This window comes from Salmo salar, chromosome 11, assembly GCF_965601325.2.
Source record: "Salmo salar chromosome 11, fSalSal1, whole genome shotgun sequence".
Lineage (NCBI taxonomy): Eukaryota > Metazoa > Chordata > Actinopteri > Salmoniformes > Salmonidae > Salmo > Salmo salar.
The window spans coordinates 74,811,092-74,829,771 of record NC_138301.1 but is presented as its reverse complement, the minus strand read 5'-3'; the positions used below and the strand labels follow the sequence as shown (position 1 = coordinate 74,829,771).

The 18,680-nt window shown below is 38.9% G+C and overlaps 1 protein-coding gene and 1 long non-coding RNA gene across 8 annotated transcripts; one reads left to right on the top strand and one right to left on the bottom strand.

The window, feature by feature from the left end:
- The first annotated feature begins 4,402 nt into the window (after positions 1-4,402).
- Positions 4,403-14,813, top strand: LOC106562874 (alpha-N-acetylgalactosaminide alpha-2,6-sialyltransferase 6). 3 transcript variants are annotated; one of them, XM_014127935.3, is made up of 7 exons: positions 4,403-4,487; positions 5,129-5,208; positions 7,152-7,358; positions 12,242-12,660; positions 12,935-13,042; positions 13,262-13,330; positions 13,445-14,813. In XM_014127935.3, the coding sequence occupies exons 2-7, from the start codon at positions 5,185-5,187 to the stop codon at positions 13,629-13,631; spliced, it is 1,014 nt and encodes a 337-aa protein (XP_013983410.1). In that variant the 5' UTR covers positions 4,403-4,487; positions 5,129-5,184; the 3' UTR covers positions 13,632-14,813. The 3 variants fall into 3 exon arrangements, with proteins under 3 accessions (XP_013983410.1, XP_013983409.1, XP_013983411.1); XM_014127934.3 differs by having other exon boundaries at positions 13,259-13,330; XM_014127936.3 differs by lacking the exon at positions 13,262-13,330.
- On the bottom strand, positions 14,379-18,319 carry LOC106562876 (uncharacterized). 5 transcript variants are annotated; one of them, XR_014379423.1, is made up of 4 exons: positions 17,676-18,319; positions 15,503-16,592; positions 15,173-15,346; positions 14,379-14,986 (listed from the first exon to the last, which is right to left on the bottom strand). It is a non-coding gene; the product is annotated as an uncharacterized LOC106562876 (long non-coding RNA). The 5 variants fall into 5 exon arrangements; XR_014379424.1 differs by having other exon boundaries at positions 15,503-16,340; positions 16,432-18,312; XR_001319120.3 differs by having other exon boundaries at positions 15,503-15,597; positions 16,249-17,976.
- Positions 18,320-18,680: the final 361 nt, after the last annotated feature.

Sequence of the window (18,680 nt, the reverse complement as noted above, 5' to 3'; positions counted from 1 at the left end):
CAACAAGAATAAACCAGCAGATTAGTTGATCTCCTGTTGTTACTGTGTCAAATTAGTTAGATACCAGACAGCTGTGTCTAGGTTCTCTACTCCAGGCCCCAATGAAAAATCAATCTAGCAGGAACATTGAAAATAGCGAGGCTGGTAATTAATGGAAAGTATTTAATGTAAAACTACAGACCCAGTGAAATGTAAGGAACTCGAGTACAGTTAACCCGAGAAGGGTATAGTTCAGTAGAGTACTGTACTGAACGGTACTCTACTTTCCTGTATTGAACTATACTCCACTCAAGTTTACGGTACAGTAAAGTACACGAAAACAGTATATTATAGACATCTATGTTTGGGCCACATTAGAATATAATTTGTCATTTGACATAAATTGATTAGACTATAATTGAATGAAAACAGATTATATTAACGCAATCATTATTGGCTTGATTAAATTACCAATGTTAGATGTAGACAGTTTAGGAATACTTTATTTTCCTCTTTTGATAAGATATGACCATACTGTGTTAAGACAAGTTTTATTCATGGATTAAATTAATTGGCAATGAAAAGTAAGTATACCAACACAAGCTTTACATCAATAAAATGTGTAGAGTAGCCTAAATTGCCACAGTAGATTATCTCTTTAGGGAGTGGTATATGGTGGCATATAGTGGCAGAAATTGAGATCAGCTGTGTGGGTGATCTTAACACATATTGATATGGTTTAATGAGAGACCACTTAGTGTTGAGATGGTGCTCAATGTTGTTTGCAATTTATCCTCAAATACTAGCTTCTGTGTCTTTATCAATTATTTCTAAACATCTTAATAATCAAGAAATTGTTACATAAATACAAAATGACCCATTATTCATTCATATCTAATTGTTTGCCAAACGTACAACCCAGGAATTGCTCAGTCACCATGATTATCATATTCTTATGCCATACATAATATACTGTATTTATTGTATGAGCTGACAGTGCTGTAAATTATATGCAATAATAAAACCCACCAGCTATTAGACAAGAAATCCCTGGCATTTCCACTGCAGTGATGAAATGTTGATGACGCAACCCAGCTAGCACATAACATTCTGTGAACCATATGTTTCAGAGCTTGTTGAGAGCATGGTTGTCCTATGGTTATTTTGCATACAACCTTCCCACAACTTTCTAGAAATGGTGCAGGATACTTGCTTAGCTTCGGACCATTCTCAGCACATTTAAGGAACGTTATTTTATTGGTATTTCATTACTTCTAGGAAGTCCAACTGGTTTGACATTGAGATGTTCTCAAATAGGTAAGAGAACATTAGCAAACAATGTTCTTCTGTGGGAATTTCAGTCTTTCAGCATAACATTTTCTGCAGGTTTTGTCATGGTTCTATTTAGTCTCTCTGTAGGCCAGTGACACAAAATCTCAATTTAATCAATTTTAAATTCAGGCTGTAACACAACAAAATGTGAAAAAAATTCAGTGGTTGTGAATACTTTTTAAATTACATTCTCAGCGTCAACAAAACTCTCAAGTGTGTTTGAGTGTGTTGGCCGCGCCCGCTAATTGGCCACACCTGATCTTAATGAGTGCTTGTTTCATTTGAAATGGGGTCTGTTTGAATAGACTTAAAAAAATACATGTCATGCTAGTTCCATGCTGGCGGCGCAGTGGACTAATTCTATGGATAGAGAACAGAAGAGCATTGGTTTAACTTCTTGCATCTAGACGTTCAGCTAGCGGAACGCCTCGCCAAATATCCAATGGAAGAACGTGGCGCGAAATACAAATACCTAAAAAATGCAATAATTTCAATTTTTCAAACATACGACTATTTTACACCATTTTAAAGACAAGACTCTCGTTAATCTAACCACACTGTCCGATTTCAAAAAGGCTTTACAGCGAAAGCAAAACATTAGATTATGTTAGGAGAGTACATAGCCCAAAATAATCACACAGCCATTTTCAAAGCAAGCATATATTTCACATAAACCCAAAACACAGCTAAATGAAGCACTAACCTTTGGTGATCTTCATCAGATGACACTCCTAGGACATTATGTTATACAATACATGCATGTTTTGTTCAATCAAGTTCATATTTATATCAAAAACAGCTTGTCATGAGTAATTTAGTAAATTCACCGGAGGTATGCTAGTTCTGAACATCACATGCTAATGTAAAAAGCTGGTTTTTGATATAAATATGAACTTGATTGAACAAAACATGCATGTATTGTATAACATAATGTCCTAGGAGTGTCATCTGATGAAGATCATCAAAGGTTAGTGCTGCATTTAGCTGTGATTTATGTTTTTGTGACATATATGCTTGCTTTGAAAATGGCTGTCTGATAATTTCTGGCTGGGTACTCTCCTAACATAAACTAATGTTTTGCTTTCGCTGTAAAGCCTTTTTGAAATCAGACAATGTGGTTGGATTAACGAGAGTCTTATCTTTCAAATGGTGTAAAATAGTCATATGTTTGAGAAATTGAAGTTATAGCATTTTTAAGGTTTTTGTTTTTCGCGCCACGATATACCACTGGCTGTTTAATAGAGTGGGACGCTCACGTCCCACGTTTCCCATAGAAGTTAACTTCTCTAGGGCCAGTGGGACGATTTCGTCCCACCTACGTAACAGCCAGTGGAATCTCGTGGCGCGTTATTCAAATACCTTAGAAATGCTATTACTTCAATTTCTCAAACATATTACTATTTTACACCATTTTAAAGACAAGACTCTCGTTAATCTAACCACACTGTCCGATTTCAAAAAGGCTTTACAACGAAAGCAAAACATTAGATTATGTCAGCAGAGTACCCAGCCAGAAATAATCAGACACCCATTTTTCAAGCTAGCATATAATGTCACATACCAAACCACAGCTAAATGCAGCACTAACCTTTGATTATCTTCATCAGATGACAATCTTAGGACATTATGTTATACAATACATGCATGTTTTGTTCAATCAAGTTCATATTTATATCAAAAACCAGCTTTTTACATTAGCATGTGACGTTCAGAACTAGCATACCCCCCGCAAACTTCCGGTGAATTTACTAAATTACTCACGACAAACGTTCACAAAAAACATAACAATTATTTTAAGAATTATAGATACAGAACTCCTCTATGCACTCGCTATGTCCGATTTTAAAATAGCTTTTCGGTGAAAGCACATTTTGCAATATTCTAAGTAGATAGCCCGGCATCACAGGGCTAGCTATTTAGACACCCACCAAGTTTAGCCCTCACCAAAGTCAGATTTACTATAAGAAAAATGTTATTACCTTTGCTGTTCTTTGTCAGAATGCACTCCCAGGACTTCTACTTCAATAACAAATGTTGGTTTGGTTCAAAATAATCCATAGTTATGTTCAAATATCCTCTGTTTTGTTTGTGCGTTCAAGACACTATCCGAAGTGTAAAGAAGGGCGCACGACACGTTTCGTGACCAAAAAAATCTAAATATTCCATTACCGTACTTCGAAGCATGTCAACCGCTGTTTAAAATCAATTTTTATGCAATTTTTCTCGTAAAAAAGCGATAATATTCCGACCGGGAAAGCGTGTTTACGTTCAAAGAGAGAGAAAAAAAAACATGGGATCACCTCGTGCACGCGCCTCAGTCAGATTGTCCTCTGATAGACCACTTACTAAAGGCGCTAATGTTTTTCAGCCAGGGGCTGGAATTACATCATTCAGCTTTTTCCCCGGTTCTGAGAGCCTATGGGGGCCGTAGGAAGTGTCACGTTACAGCAAAGATCCTCAGTTTTCAATAAAGAGAGTCAAGAAGAACAAGAACTTGTCAGACAGGCCACTTCCTGTAAGGAATCTTCTCAGGTTTTTGCCTGCCATATGAGTTCTGTTATACTCACAGACACCATTCAAACAGTTTTAGAAACTTTAGGGTGTTTTCTATCCAAAGCCAATAATGATATGCATATTCTAGTTTCTGGGCAGTAGTAATAACCAGATTAAATAGGGTACGTTTTTTTATCCGGACGTGTAAATACTGCCCCCTAGCCCTAACAGGTTAAAAAACCTCCATATATCCTTTAAATTTAGTTCAAAACATTAACAACATTTAGAGAATGATCTCATAACGTTATTTAATTACCTCCAATAACCTATCATTTCCATTCTCAGACGTTAATAAAACCTCCCAGAAAAACTTTCAGGGAACCATAGGAAAACGTTCTCAGAACCTCACTGCTCCTAAAAATTAAGTTCCAAGAACAGGCGGAATTTTCACTTCTGTTCTCAGAATGTTTAAAAGACGTTTTGTTTACCGGTCAAAAAACGTATGACTTCTTCCCAAAACCAATGGGAAACCAAAAACTTACGTTCCAACAACTTCAATGAACAATATGTGTTAGCTGGGGAGCCAGTCCCTCCTACAATTGTGCAGGAAGATGGGGCAAGCGCTGACAGATCAAACGTCAATGGTGTACGGACGGATCTCATATGGATAAAACTCTGAGTTGGTAAGCAACCCTCGTTTCCATTACATTTTGTCATTAATCCACTGTTATTGTTGAATGACCGCCATTTTCCGCTATTATGGTTTAAAATAAAGCTATTTATGGTGTCAACACGAATCATCTCTGATGGCTGGCTGCGTGAGCGGTGAGGCAACTGGTTTAGGTCTTTGACGGAAAATTGTCATGTCTCCCATAGTAATGGCTTTATTCTATTGGATTGTAATGTTTAATATGTTTCGATAGGCTCGGATTAACAGTTTTGTCCACAAAGATTTCAGTGCGCTAAAATGAAATGTGGGCGCAACAAATATCACTTTCTATTTAAACCAGGGGTGTTTGTTTTGATAAACCACTGCACCTGTTCTGTAAAACAGATAGGGCCTAGGCTGATTTATGATATCAGTCGGAATTGCACACTTCTCAAGAATTTGACAACCACTATGTTTATTTTCCTTCTTTTTTTGCAATGCAATAAGCACAATAGATTATTCTGCAGGACAACATATTGCTTTTGTATTATTTCCCATGACAATTGTGACCTACAACAGGATTAGTGAATTGGTATTGACAATATAAGCCCATGCACATAGCAGCCTATGAAAGATTTAGTGTGTATTCACTATGGATCATCTGCCTCTTGACAGGGGTGATGACCAGAAAAGCACATAACATGTGATGTAGCTCAGCCTGATCTAGAAGCATGGGGCTGAGGCTAGTTGATAAGGTAAGTTAATTCTGAGAATTGATACACCCTCAGTTAGTGTTCATAAAGATAATTACAAGGGACCTGAAATGCTTATTCTAGATTCAATTAACTGTTTTTGTAGAATTTGCTATCAAGTATAATTACTGTCCGTAATAGGCCTATGTTTTGTACAATTTTATAGCATAACATTATGTATGTCACATATGGTGCAAAGATGCTAATTAAACCTGAACTTCAAATACAGTGCATTTGGAAAGTATCTAGACCCCTTTTTCCACATTTTGTTACATTACAGCCTTATTCTAAAATTGATTAAATAAAACATTTTCCTCATCGACCTACACACAATACCACTAAATGACAAAGCAAAAACAGTTTTTTATACATTTTTACAAATGTATAAAAACAAAACATATTACATTTCCATAAGTATTCAGACACTTTGCTATGAGATTTGAAATTGAGCTCCGGTGCATCCTATTTCAGTTGCTCATCCTTGAGATGTTTCTATAACTTAATTGGAGTCCACCTGTGGTAAATTCAATTGATTGGACATGATTTGGAAAGGCACACACCTGTCAGTCGACCATGCATGTCAGAGTGAAAACCAAGCCATGGGGTGAAAGGAATTGTCCGTAGAGCTCCGAGACAGGATTGCGTCGAGGCACAGATCTGGGGAAGGGTACCAAGAAGGGTTTGCAGCATTGAAGGTCCCCAAGAACACCGTAGCCTCCATTATTCTTAAATGGAAGAAGTTTGGAACCACCAAGACTCTTCCAAGAGCTGGGCACCCAGCCAAACTGAGCAATCAGGGGAGAAGGGCCTTGGTCAGGGAGGTGACCAAGAACCTGATGGTCACTCTGACAGTGCTACAGAGTACCTATGTGGAGATGGGAGAACCTTCCAGAAGGATAACAGTCTCTGCAGCACTCCACCAATCAGGCCTTTATGGTAGAGTGGCCAGACGGAAGCCACTGTTCAGTAAAAGGCACATGACAGCCCTCTTGGAGTTTGCCAAAAGGCACCTAAAGGACTCTCCAACCATGAGAAACAATCTCTGATCTGATGAAACCAAAATCAAACTGTTTGACCTGAATGCCAAGTGTTACATCTGGAGGAAACCTGGCACCATCCCCACGGTGAAGCATGGTGTTGGCAGCATCATGCTGTGGGGATGTTTTTCAGCTGAAGGGATTGGGAGACTAGTCAATATCAAGGGAAAGATGAATGGAGCAAAGTACAGAGAATTCCTTGATGAAAACCTGCTCCAGAGTGGTCAGGACCTCAGACTGGGGTGACACTTCACATTCCAACAGGACAACAACCCTAAGCACACATCCAAGACAAAGCAGGACTGGCTTTGGGACAAGTCTTTGAATATCCTTGAGTGGCCCAGCCAGAGCCTGGACATCTCTGGAGAGACCTGAAAATAGCAATACAGTGACACACCGCATCCAACCTGACAGAGCTTGAGAGGATTTGCAGAGAAGAATGGGACAAACTCCTCAAATACAGGTGTGCCAAACTTGTAGTGTCATACCCAAGAAGACTCGAGGCTGTAATTGCTGGCGAAGGTGCTTCAACAAAGTACTGAGTAAAGGGTCTGAATACGTATGTAAATGTAATATTTCAGTTAAAATATATTTGTTTTTTGTAACAATTTAATCAATTTCAGAATAAAGCTGTAACATAACAAAATTTGGAAAAAGTCAAGGAGTTTGAATGCACTGTAAGTCACCAGTTTGCCCTGCAAATGGGATTTGAACAGCCTTATTTGAACAGTCAGATCGAAAACAAAGCACTAACATTGATCTCGGCACCCAGAACCAAATACAGTGTACACGCTGGCCAGTTAATCGATTTGTTACCTTCCTGTAACAGTCTGTCACTAAAGAGTAACAAACAACACAGCAATAACTATTGATGCATATAATTTACATGTACCCCCACATCTTTTCCAGCAAGGGCAGCAGAGCCAGAAGATGGTGATCTTCGGAGCCATTTTCCTCCTGATGACCCTCCTCATCCTCTATAGCTCCAACAGTGGCAACGACATCAGCCCCTTATACAGTCCCTTCAGGGCGTCCACGCCTCATCATGCCATCAAGGTCACCGACCTCAAGAAATGGGCAGGGAAGGAGGGCTATGTTGCCGTCTATGGAAACAAGGTAACTCACACTCAGGGTTGGAATTACAGAGAAATTCTATGGAACCTCTATTTAATCCTTTAGACCTGGTCAAGAAGGCCACTCTAATATAAAACACATGGGAGCTCAACCAAACATATATTTTTTTCAACATCTTGTGCTCATAGGGCAGAACAAGTATTTAATCAGAACATGCAGTACACTACAAACCGGTAGTGGAGAGTGGGGTAAATTGAGCCGTCTAGGGAAATATAGTATTGTTTCTAACAAAGATATCTACATATTTCAGGATGTTGTGTATCCCTCAAGAATTAATGTAAACATTACAGGTATGAGGTAAGTTGAGCTGTGGAACAGGGTAAGTTAAGCCGCCTAGAAATGTCAGTACTGAATTAAGTATTACCACTACCTTTTTAAATCCATGTATATCTTTATTTCCCAGACACAATTTAACACAATCCCAACCACTTTTTTGTCTTTTTAATAGTTTGAAGCATATTTTAACACTGGCTTACCACGTAACAAACACTTTGTACTTAAAAAAACAAAAAAACACTTTTAACATAGGCACTGTTGTTACCTCATATCTCCGCGATATAACGCCTTGCATTACGCCTGGGTAGAAAACGCTTCAATTTGCTTAACTTGCCATTGGCTCAATTTGCTTAACTTGCCATTGGCTCAATTTGCTTAACTTTCCATTGGCTCAACTTGCTTAACTTGCCATTGGCTCAACATGCCCTATGGCCATTGGCTCAACATGCCCTATGGCAAACATTTACTACATTAGCTCACACAGTTACAAGTCATACTTGAGTAAAAGTAAAGATACCTTAATAGAAAATGACTCAATTGAAAGTCACCCAGTAAAATACTACTTGAGTAAAAGTCTAAAAGTATTTGTTTTTAAATATACTTAAGTATCAAAAGTAAAATGTAATTGCTAAAATATCTTAAGGATAAGTGTAAAAGTATAAGTAATTTAAAATTGCTTATACTAAGATGTTTTATGTATTTATTGATAGCCAGAGAGGCACACTCCAATGCTCAGACATAATTTACAAATCAAGTATGTGTTTAGTGAGTCTGCCAGATCAGAGGAAGTAGGGATGACCATAAATGTTCTCTTGATAAGTGTGTGATGTTTGACCATTTTCCTGTCCTGCTAAGCATTCAAAATGTAACGAGTACTTTTGGGTGTCTAGGAAAATGTAAGGAGTAAAAAGTACATTATTTTCTTTAGGAATGTAGTGATGTAAAATATCAATATCCCCAAAAATGACTGAAGTATTTCTACTTAAGTACTTTACACCACTGCAAGGATGCACTTTCATGCTAGGTTTAGGACCTCATATTGAAGCTTATAGAGACCCCAACTGATGTACAGAACAATCTTAAAATGATCTACTTTAGTTTTTATACAAGCATCATAAAACCTCTAACAAATTCTTTGGACCTAACTTGCTTATCACTTTTTCCATGTGATTTTATCCTTCACAGACTCTATGGAATGATGACCTCTTCCTAAATATTTGGTCAAATGATTAATTTTATGTATGGTTTCCTATTAAGTGGCTCAATGTATCCCTTTAGCATTGAGTGGCTCAATGTATCCCTTTAGCTCAACTTACCCCACTCTCCCCTACAGTAAGCTTACCCACCATAATAATATGGTGGTAATAATCATATTAATATGCAGGGCACCCTTGTAACAATCAGTATAACATATAAATGTACTCCCACCCACAAGCCTAAAAACATTACTATTTGCTTCCCCCAAAGGGTTCAAATAGTCTTGATCAAGTCAACTATTTTTAGGGCACCTCCAAAACTTTAGGTGTAATTTGAACCCTGTTCCCGCTCACACTTGCGGCATCAAGTTGTATCAGTGGATACATTTTTTAACACTGGTTAAATGTAGCTACATACTGCATGATTCATAGACGCAATCATGCACAGCCCAAAAACAAAACATGCATTTATTTTTAGGAACATCCCAAGTTCAAAATGAAGTAAAACTTCACTGTTCCTAGTGGAAAGCTGTTGCACAGTCCATTCAACTGTGTTCATATAGCTGTGTATACTTGTGGTGTGCTTGTTTACAGTACATGTGCAGTGTATGTTCATATTTGTGCATGGGTCTTTCATTAAATGAGTCCCTTTTGTGTAGTGTAACTTGGTGGGGGGAAAAAAACGTTCAACTCAACACATGTTCAACTTAATAATCAAAATGTTTTCCCATCTCAAGAGATACAATAAAAAAAGACTATAGTAAGTGGCCACGTAGCAATTGTAAATGAGAACTTGTTCTCAACTTGCCTACCTGGTTAAATAAAGGTGAAATAAATAAAAATGTGCCTATAATGTGCCAAATAAAGTAGCAGGGTTGACTTAAAATCAGCCGTAAATCCCCTTGTGACAAGGGAATGGAAGCTTCCCAGCTAGCACATTTGGTTCCTTGGAAGTTGTGGGAACGTTTTTGGTTTCCTGTTGGTTTTGGGAACGAAGTTTCCTGACCGGTAAAACAAAACGTTTTTTATACGTTCTGAGAACGCAAGGTAAATTTCAGCTGTTCTGGGAATGTACATTTTTAGGTTGCAGGGAGGTTTCATTAATGTTTGAGAATGGAAATTACAGGTTGTTTTGAAGGTAATTAATGTTCTGAGAACATGTTTCAATAAGACTTTTTTAATAATAGTGCTAGCTTAGTTTGGGTTAACTTTTTTTGAACTCCTTGCACAGATAGGACACATGGAAATTCATTTGCTTTGGCATTAATCATGCAAACACTTTTTTTTATTGTGTTCTCTATCCATGGAATTAGTCCACTGCGCCACCAGGATGGAGCTAGCATGCCATCTTTATTTAACTCATACAAAGCTGTTAATTTGTCTATTCAAACAGACCCCATTTCAAAGGAAAAAAGCTCTCATTAGGATCAGGTGTGGCTGAATTTAGTGGGTGTGGCCAACACACATGAACACACTTAACAAGATAGAAGATTGAGTTTTGTTGAATGGAATGTAGGATTTTAAATAACATTCTTAGAATGTTCTTTGAACGTTACCAATGTTTTTATGGAAGTTTCTCAGAACATGATTTTAAATAGAACCATGAGAAAACGCTATGCTGAAGTACTGAAATTCCCACCAACAGTGCATTCGGAAAATATTCAGACCCCGTAACTGTTTCAACATTTTGTTACGTTACAGCCCTATTCTAAAATGTATTACATACCCCCAAAAAAACTGAAATATCTACTTTACTTAAGTGTTCAGACACTTTACTCAGTACTTTGTTGAAGCACCTTTGGCAGCGATTACAACCTCAAGGCTTCTTGGGTATGATGCTACAAGCTTGTCACCTGTATTTGGGGAGTTCCTACCATTCTCTGCTGATCCTCTCAAGCTCTCTCGGGTTGGATGGGGAGCATCACTGCACAGCTATTTTTCAGGTCTCTCCAGAGATGTTCGATCGGGTTCTAGTCTGGGCTCTGGCTGGGCCACTCAAGGACATTGAGACTTGTCCCGAAGCCACTCCTCCGTTGTCTTGGCTGTGTGCTTAGGGTTGTTGTCCTGTTGGAAGGTGAACCTTCGCCCAAGTCTGAGGTCCTGAGCGCTCTGGAGAAGGTTTTCATCAAGGATTTCTCTGTATTTTGCGCCATTCACATTTCCCTTGATCCTGACTATTCTCCCATCTCCACAGAGGAACTCTGGAGCTCTGTCCATGACCATCAAGTTCTTGGTCACCTCCCTGACCAAGGCCCTTCTCCCCTGATTGCTAAGTTTGGCTGGGTGGCCAGCTCTTGGAAGAGTTTTGGTGGTTCCAAATTTCTTCCATTTAAGAATGATGGAGGCCACCGAGTTCTTGGGGACTTTCAATGCTCCAGACATTTTTTTGGTATCCTTCCCCAGAGCTGTGCCTCGACACAATCCTGTCTCAGAGCTACAGACAATTCCTTCAACCTCATGGCTTGGTTTTTGCTCTGACATGCACTGTCAACTGTGGGTCCTTTTTATATAGACATGTGTGTCTTTGCAAATCATGTCCATTTAATTGAATTTACTACAGGTGGACTCCAAGTTGTAGAAACATCTCAAGGATGATCAATGGAAACAGGATGCACCTGAGCTCAATTTCGTGTCTCATAGCAAAAGGTCTGAATACTCATGTAAATAAAGTATGTGTTTTTTATTTTATAAATTTGCAAAAATGTCTAGACCTGTTTATTTACTTTACTATTGGGTATTGTGTGTAGATTGAGGATAAATGTTTTATTTTATCAATTTTAGAATAAGGCTGTAACAAAATGTTCAAAAGGTCAAGGGGTTTGAATACTTTCTGAATGCACTGTAAGAAAAATATGGTTCTCAGAACGTTATGTGCTAGGCTTGCTAGGTTGTTGTGTGCAACAGGGAGGAGCAACTGAATGTCTATCTATGGATTTCTTAGAGCTTGAGGGGCAACTGTCTGTCTATGGGTAAAAGGGTTGATGTGTTATGCCCGACCCACTTAACTTTACACCACAAAACACCAGTAGAAACAGCTCACCTGCTTTTACACTACACTATTAGATGTTAAATGTTTCATTTGAAAATCTTTAAAAAAAGATATATTAAAATGACCGTTTTTGGGGTTATGTGGGTTAAAATCTTCCCGAGAAATCAGAGCGACATACATTTTGGCAAGTCATTATTCATATAAAAATCAGATATTTTGCATGTGGTCTATATTAAAGGGCACTTCATTTAATATAGCAGGCTTTTAAAATCCAATATTGGTACACAATTTCTACTTAAATATCAAATGGACAAACGGGGACTCATTTCATGGAACGACCCGCATGAGAGAAAGATAATTATATACTGTATATATTTTCTGAAATTTCTCCATTCCCTCTCCAGAATATGACCCTGCACTGCCACCACTGTGCTCTGGTGACCAGCTCCAGCCACGTACTGGGCAGTGGGGCCGGACCGGAAATCGACCGCACCCAGTGCGTGATCCGCATGAACGACGCCCCCACCACAGGGTTCGAGCGTGACGTGGGCAACCGGACAACTCTCAGAGTGGTGGCCCACTCCAGCGTGTTCAGGGTGGTCAGGCAGCCCACCGAGTTTCTCAACCACACGGATCATAAAGCAAACTCTGCGGTCATATTCTGGGGACCGCCCACCAAGATTGGTAGAGAGGCTAAAGGAACGCTGTACCGTCTGATCCAGAGAGTGAGCATGACCTACAGTAACCTGTCCAGCTTCACAATCACGCCCAGCAAGATGCATAAGTTTGATACACTCTTTCAGAAAGAGACTGGACGAGACAGGTGGGTAAAAGGGATGAAGGTGGGAATGAGGACAGAACGATGGGATAATGCTAAATTAATTCAGTTTCATGAAATTTCAATTCAATATGGAATTCAGCTTCAATTCATGAATACAAATTATAATTGAATTCTAATTACATTTCTTGATGATCACAACATGATGATTTTCCTGGCATCTAATGATAGAAATGCCCCTATCAAGAAATACAAAAGCTTTCTTCTTAAGAATTATTTTTTTCTCACTAACATTTTATCCTACGGTTTCCTTCCAAAGAGCGAAGTCTCAGTCCTGGTTGAGCACTGGCTGGTTCACCATGGTGATCGCCATTGAGATGTGTGACAATATTAAAGTGTACGGGATGGTTCCACCCAGTCACTGTGGGTGAGTATGAACAAGGCTAAACATAACGATAAATCACTAATAGCAATCTATCAATCACTTAAATCAAACTATTACATTGTGTAATCCTAAATGTGTTCAGTGAGCAAATGGTTCATCTATAATGCTGATTATTATGAAACCATTGTCTGCAGTTGACAGGATTGCTTTCATATACACAATGTAATATTATGTATTATGATTGTGTTTCTATGAAAGAAGCATGACGAAGACTTTTGGGTCGAAACGTTGCACTGTAAAACAGCGAGGGGAGCATTCGACAGTGTGCGGGTATCTATCTTTCTTGTCTACAAAGGAGCCATAGAGTTATTGCTACCCATTATGTATGCTGATTGTCTTGAAGCACATTGTCAATGCAATCCTTTGTAACGCCCCTTCTCCTAGAAAAAAGCCCCAGCCCAAGAAGATGCCCTACCACTACTACAAGCCCAGGGGCCCAGAAGAGTGTGTCACCTACCTGCAGAACGAGAAGGGCCGAAAGGGGCCCCACCATCGGTTCATCACGGAGAAACAGGTGTTTGCACACTGGGCCAAGCAGTATAATATCACCTTCACTCACCCCACATGGTGAGATGACTGGTTCCTCTCACAAGGTATGCCCCCTTCTCTGAATGGTAGTAATTTATCTTGGGAATTACTGTAGCCCTGTGATGACTAAGTATTTCTTTCACAAAAGAAGCTGTGAGCTTGGTTTGTAACTAGTAATATAAATTAGAAATGTGTTTTTTATTTTAGAAAGCTAACTACTAAAAAGTGTAAAATCTAAGTTTTACAGGAGTTAATACTGTTTTTCTGTGTACAGTAGAAAATGAAATTCCAATGAAATTACACACTCCTTTGCGGTACACAGAAAAAAACTGTAACCTTTGATTTTATGCTTTTTTTTTATAGCTAGCTTTGTAAAATAAAAAACACATTTCTAATTATAGGGCAACTCATGTTTATTGTAAATAGAAACCCCAAAAAATATTTTTACATGTTTCTAATGTTTGTTTAAAAAAAGTCCTCAAAAGCAAATGTTATAATATAAACTTTCTCATACTGAGGGGAGATTGTATTATCCAAGACGTTAAAGGAATTCATTTCAGGGACATATGCTTATAGACAGTATGGCTCAAATTAAGTGACATGTTTGTTGCATTACGTTATCCAATCAAACCTTGTGTGGCTTTCACTTAACACAGTACAAATACCAACATCAGAACACTTTAAGCTTACATTTATAGCACTGTAGGTTGGCTTGTGCCAACCCAATGGAATCATAACATGCCTGTTGAATGTAAGGGTGTGTGAGGTTAAGGCATTCACACAACTGTGCTGTACTGGATGCAGAGTTTATTTTATCCTGTCAAACCATGACACGGACAAACATTGTCTCGTCATCTTTGACCCTTTACCTCTGTGACATCCCGAGGCATGCAGCTGTTAGTTTGAACGATCCAAAAGAATGTATCACGTTATTTATTGTTAGCATTGTGCTGATTGACTTGTTATTCTTCATGAATGTTCTGTAATGTGTGTCTTGAGAACAAATAACATTTGAAAAAAGATGCATGTACATGACGTTTAAATTTGCATGGAGTCCTATACACAGGGGATAGTAGAAACATAAGACAAAAGGGTAACAGTGGATATAGATGGAACACACCTACTGACCAGATACAAAAGACAAGGAGTACCACCAAGAATATCGTGATTCTTCACTTGTGCTGTGATCTTCTATTCTTGAATAAAAAATGCTGATGGCACAGAATGTCCATTCATTTGATCCCAGAAGTATATAAAAGGTGTAAATTATTAGTCCTTTTGACTTCCTTTCAGTGATGGTTTGTCAGTGGCCACTTCCTGTTACGAACCGTTGGCCTTGTCTGGAAATGTGGCTGTGATTTTCTTCCTCAGGCTGGACATGGAGATCAAGATGGCCTCCTGTGGAAAAGACACCGGGTGGATCAGAGAAACAGAATAAAGGCAGGTCAAGTTGAACTCCCAGCTGATATAATGAAAGATAACAGGCCCCGAGTTTTTCCTTACCAAATTATTTTAACCGAAAACGTTTATTAAATACATTTATAGTAAAATATTATGGGGAATGGGAATGAGAGAGCTACTTACACTGTTGGGAAGGGCAGCAGTGATTGTATGAGGCATGAGTAGGTGTTTGGAGGCTTGACTTCAGTGCAGGACAGGGTTGAGGTGTTGAGGCTTCAGTGCAGATAAAAGATAATCATGGATGGATGATGTTGGAGAAGAGCCCAACTCCTCCACTAACGGCAGGACAGGATGTGACTGGGAAGACAAAAAAACACACAGTTAGACAAAAGAACAAAGAATGAGTTACTCCAAGCAAGGAGTAAAATCACATTGATGTGTAATAATGTGATCGTGTTTGTGTATGTGATTGACTCTTCATAGTAATGAAAGAAAATGTATAGGGTTACTCACAGTGCTTGGAGAGGAAACATTCAATGTGCCAGTGGATGAAATGGTTCTTCAGAGGGGCACAGGGCTGGCCTGTTTTTTTATTTAACTAGGAAAGTCTGTTAATAACACATTCTTATTTACAATGACGGCCTACCAAAAGGCAAAAGGCCAGTGATTAAAATTAAAAAAGAAATACAATATAAATTTAGGACAAAACATCACAAGAGAGACAACACTACATAAAGAGAGACCTAAGACAACAACCTAGCAAGGCAGCAACACAACATGGTAGCAGCACAAAACATGGTACAGACATTATTGGGTACAGACAACAGCACAAAGGGCAAGAAGGTAGATCACACAAAGCAGCCACAATGAGGTTTGAGAAGGAAGGGAAGTGAGACTACCACTCGCTGGAAAATATGTATTAAATGAACTAGGTAGGCCAGACCCAGCTGCTATAGAGAGCAATAGTAATGGCACAAACTCCACCATGGTTTGTTGGACAAATCCTATGGGAAAATTGTGTTTTTAGATCAACACTAAAAACAAGGTCTGTGGTAAATGCAGGCTTAAACCTTGTTTTTCACAGAATTTAAGAATTTGTAATTAAATTAAAAGCAAATGCTATAATGGTCATGTTAACTGATCTCAGGAAATGTATAATCTCCTAAAAGCCAATTTATGCTAGACCGAAAATGTGGTCAGTGCCATGTGGATGGTGTGAAGTAGGCGAAGACCAGTACTAAACTGCATGCAATACTAACTTTATGATGTGTGTTTTTTCCTCCTGTTAATCACCAACATTCTAATGTACGTAAATGCAGTCCTGGATTAGGCTCAATCTGTGTCTGGGAAACTGGCTCCAAAAGAAAAGTAATTTCATCTCAGTAACCAATATTGTATAAGTTACTTTTGAGGTAGTGCAATAAGAGCAAACGCTGAATTACCTTGTAGTGGTCAGAGCCCTTCAGAGGTGCACAGGGCTGTTTAGTACTCCAGAGGGGCACATGGCTGTCCTGTTCTTCAGAGGGGCACAGGGCTGTCCTGTTCTTCAGAGGGCAGAGGACCAGGGGCTTCAGTTCTTCAGAGGGCACAGGGCTATTTTGTTCTTCAGAGAGCCATGGGGGGGAGAGAGAGAATACAGTATTCGGCATGTATTAAAAAGTGATTGATGACGTATTTTATGCGTCACGTGGTTATGCCCATATATGTACATCCTGTCTGGATGTTCTCACGCTATCGAGTGAGTGTTTATGTAACCTGATAGTGCAGCTGTTCCTTTGAAGTGAAGCATGTGTTTAAACTAAAGCTGTCATGGTGATTGATGTGTAGTGACCTTGTTGAACTGTGGAATGTTTGAACATTTGAAAGAGTAGGGCAATGTTGTAGTGAATTTATGGCTCTGCTGTTTCGGGATCTTGTATATGAAACAGTAATTTCTGGGGTAGGTCAGCCAGAGTATAAGTAAGATCTATGAACACAACGAGCGCCAAGAAACCTCGAGAGCTAAACCACAGAAGACTCTAAAGAAGAAATATATAAAACATGGCTCCTAGACCAATTGTCGGTGTATTGTGTCCTTCGTGTCATGAACACAATGACAAAACCATCGAAGCCATTCTTTGTGATGCCTCTGATTGTTTTAATGGTGTGCATGATATGAGTGATGGACATATGGGTTACATTTTCCAACCGAACGTTTCAACGGTGAAGATTTTCACAAACAGCTGCCTCAGCACCCTTTTTCAGGGAGTTTTTCTCTTGCGTTGCGGATAAGAGAATGGCTTAAGATAAGACTTGCTCTATGTCAGATCGAACAGGCCCTGAGTGGGACAACCCTCCCGGGGTATGCATTGGAAGAGGAAGTCTACAGGGGAGATGATTTGAAAGCCATAAGAATCTCTTCAGTGGCATATAGTCCAGACTCCAAAGTGACAATTTTAGGTTGTGCCGAATTCAATAGTTCAAATCAGTTAGTTCATATGTACTTTCAAAAGCCTGCACAGAGGTCAACTATTTTGTGCTTGTCTTTAGCTTCAGGCGGGGGGATTATCATAAAGACCTTGACATGACGAAACGAGTGGAAAATCTTTTACGACATCGTGAACAATGGGTCCTTCTATCATTAAGACAGAACCTGGGACTAATGGCAAGATGGTTGATCTATCCTAGAAAAGAAAACATACGAAACCTGGATGGAGCGGGATATCATGCGGGGAAGAGACAATGTCTGAACCGGTCACATCTTGACGATGATGATTTAGAGACCGATGGCGGTGTGGGTTTACCATAGATCCTTCCTCAGGCCTTTTTCTCTAAGGAGGGAATTAAAGAATAATGACAGTATTGTTCAATAAAAAATGTGTTATATGTATGCATTTCGGTACTAAATATTTTTTTTAAATGTAATTTGCATTGAATGAAATATCCGGCTGTCTCTCTCTGTCTATGTACCTCAAAAGGTTGGTGTGTGTGTGTGTGTGTCTCTGCATGTGTGTTTGAACCAATGTTTTTTTTCTCATCAATTCAGCAGTAGGGGGCTATATGTACTGTATATAAGGATACCCAAACAACAGGTGTTTTTTTCTCTGGGTGGTGATCAACAAAAAGTTTTACACCCCTTACACCCCAGGAGAGCACCTCACAAATGTTTGAAAAACAGTTGTGAGGTGCTCTCCATGGGGTGGCTGTCGCAGTCAATCACGCCGTCCTCTTAAACATAGAAGATACCTATCCACCCCGACCTATAAAAGTTAATTCCTACAATGTCTCAGTTAGGACACAGTAGCGTGGCTGCTCTGAAAAGATATAGACGGTAAGAGGCCCCTGCAATCCTTTAAACATATGGAGAATTTTGAAGGTGAGTTGAAATTACAATCTAAAGAATGCCTGTTTTATATATCTAACTATGCATATTAATATGTATATATTGTATATTATAAAAGTTAGGTTTTTTTTAACAAGGTATATATATATATTCTATTTATATATTGAATGAGCGGAGGGGTTATTGTTAAATGCTTTATTTATTTATTTGTTAAAAGAGAATGGACTAGGGGCCTACACAGGTATTTTCCCCAAAATGTTGTGGATAAAATCATATATATCAGACTGCTAAACAGCAATCACTAACTCAGAGAGGCTGCTGTATACATTGAGATCCAGTCACGTTGCATCACTGGACACTTTAATGAAT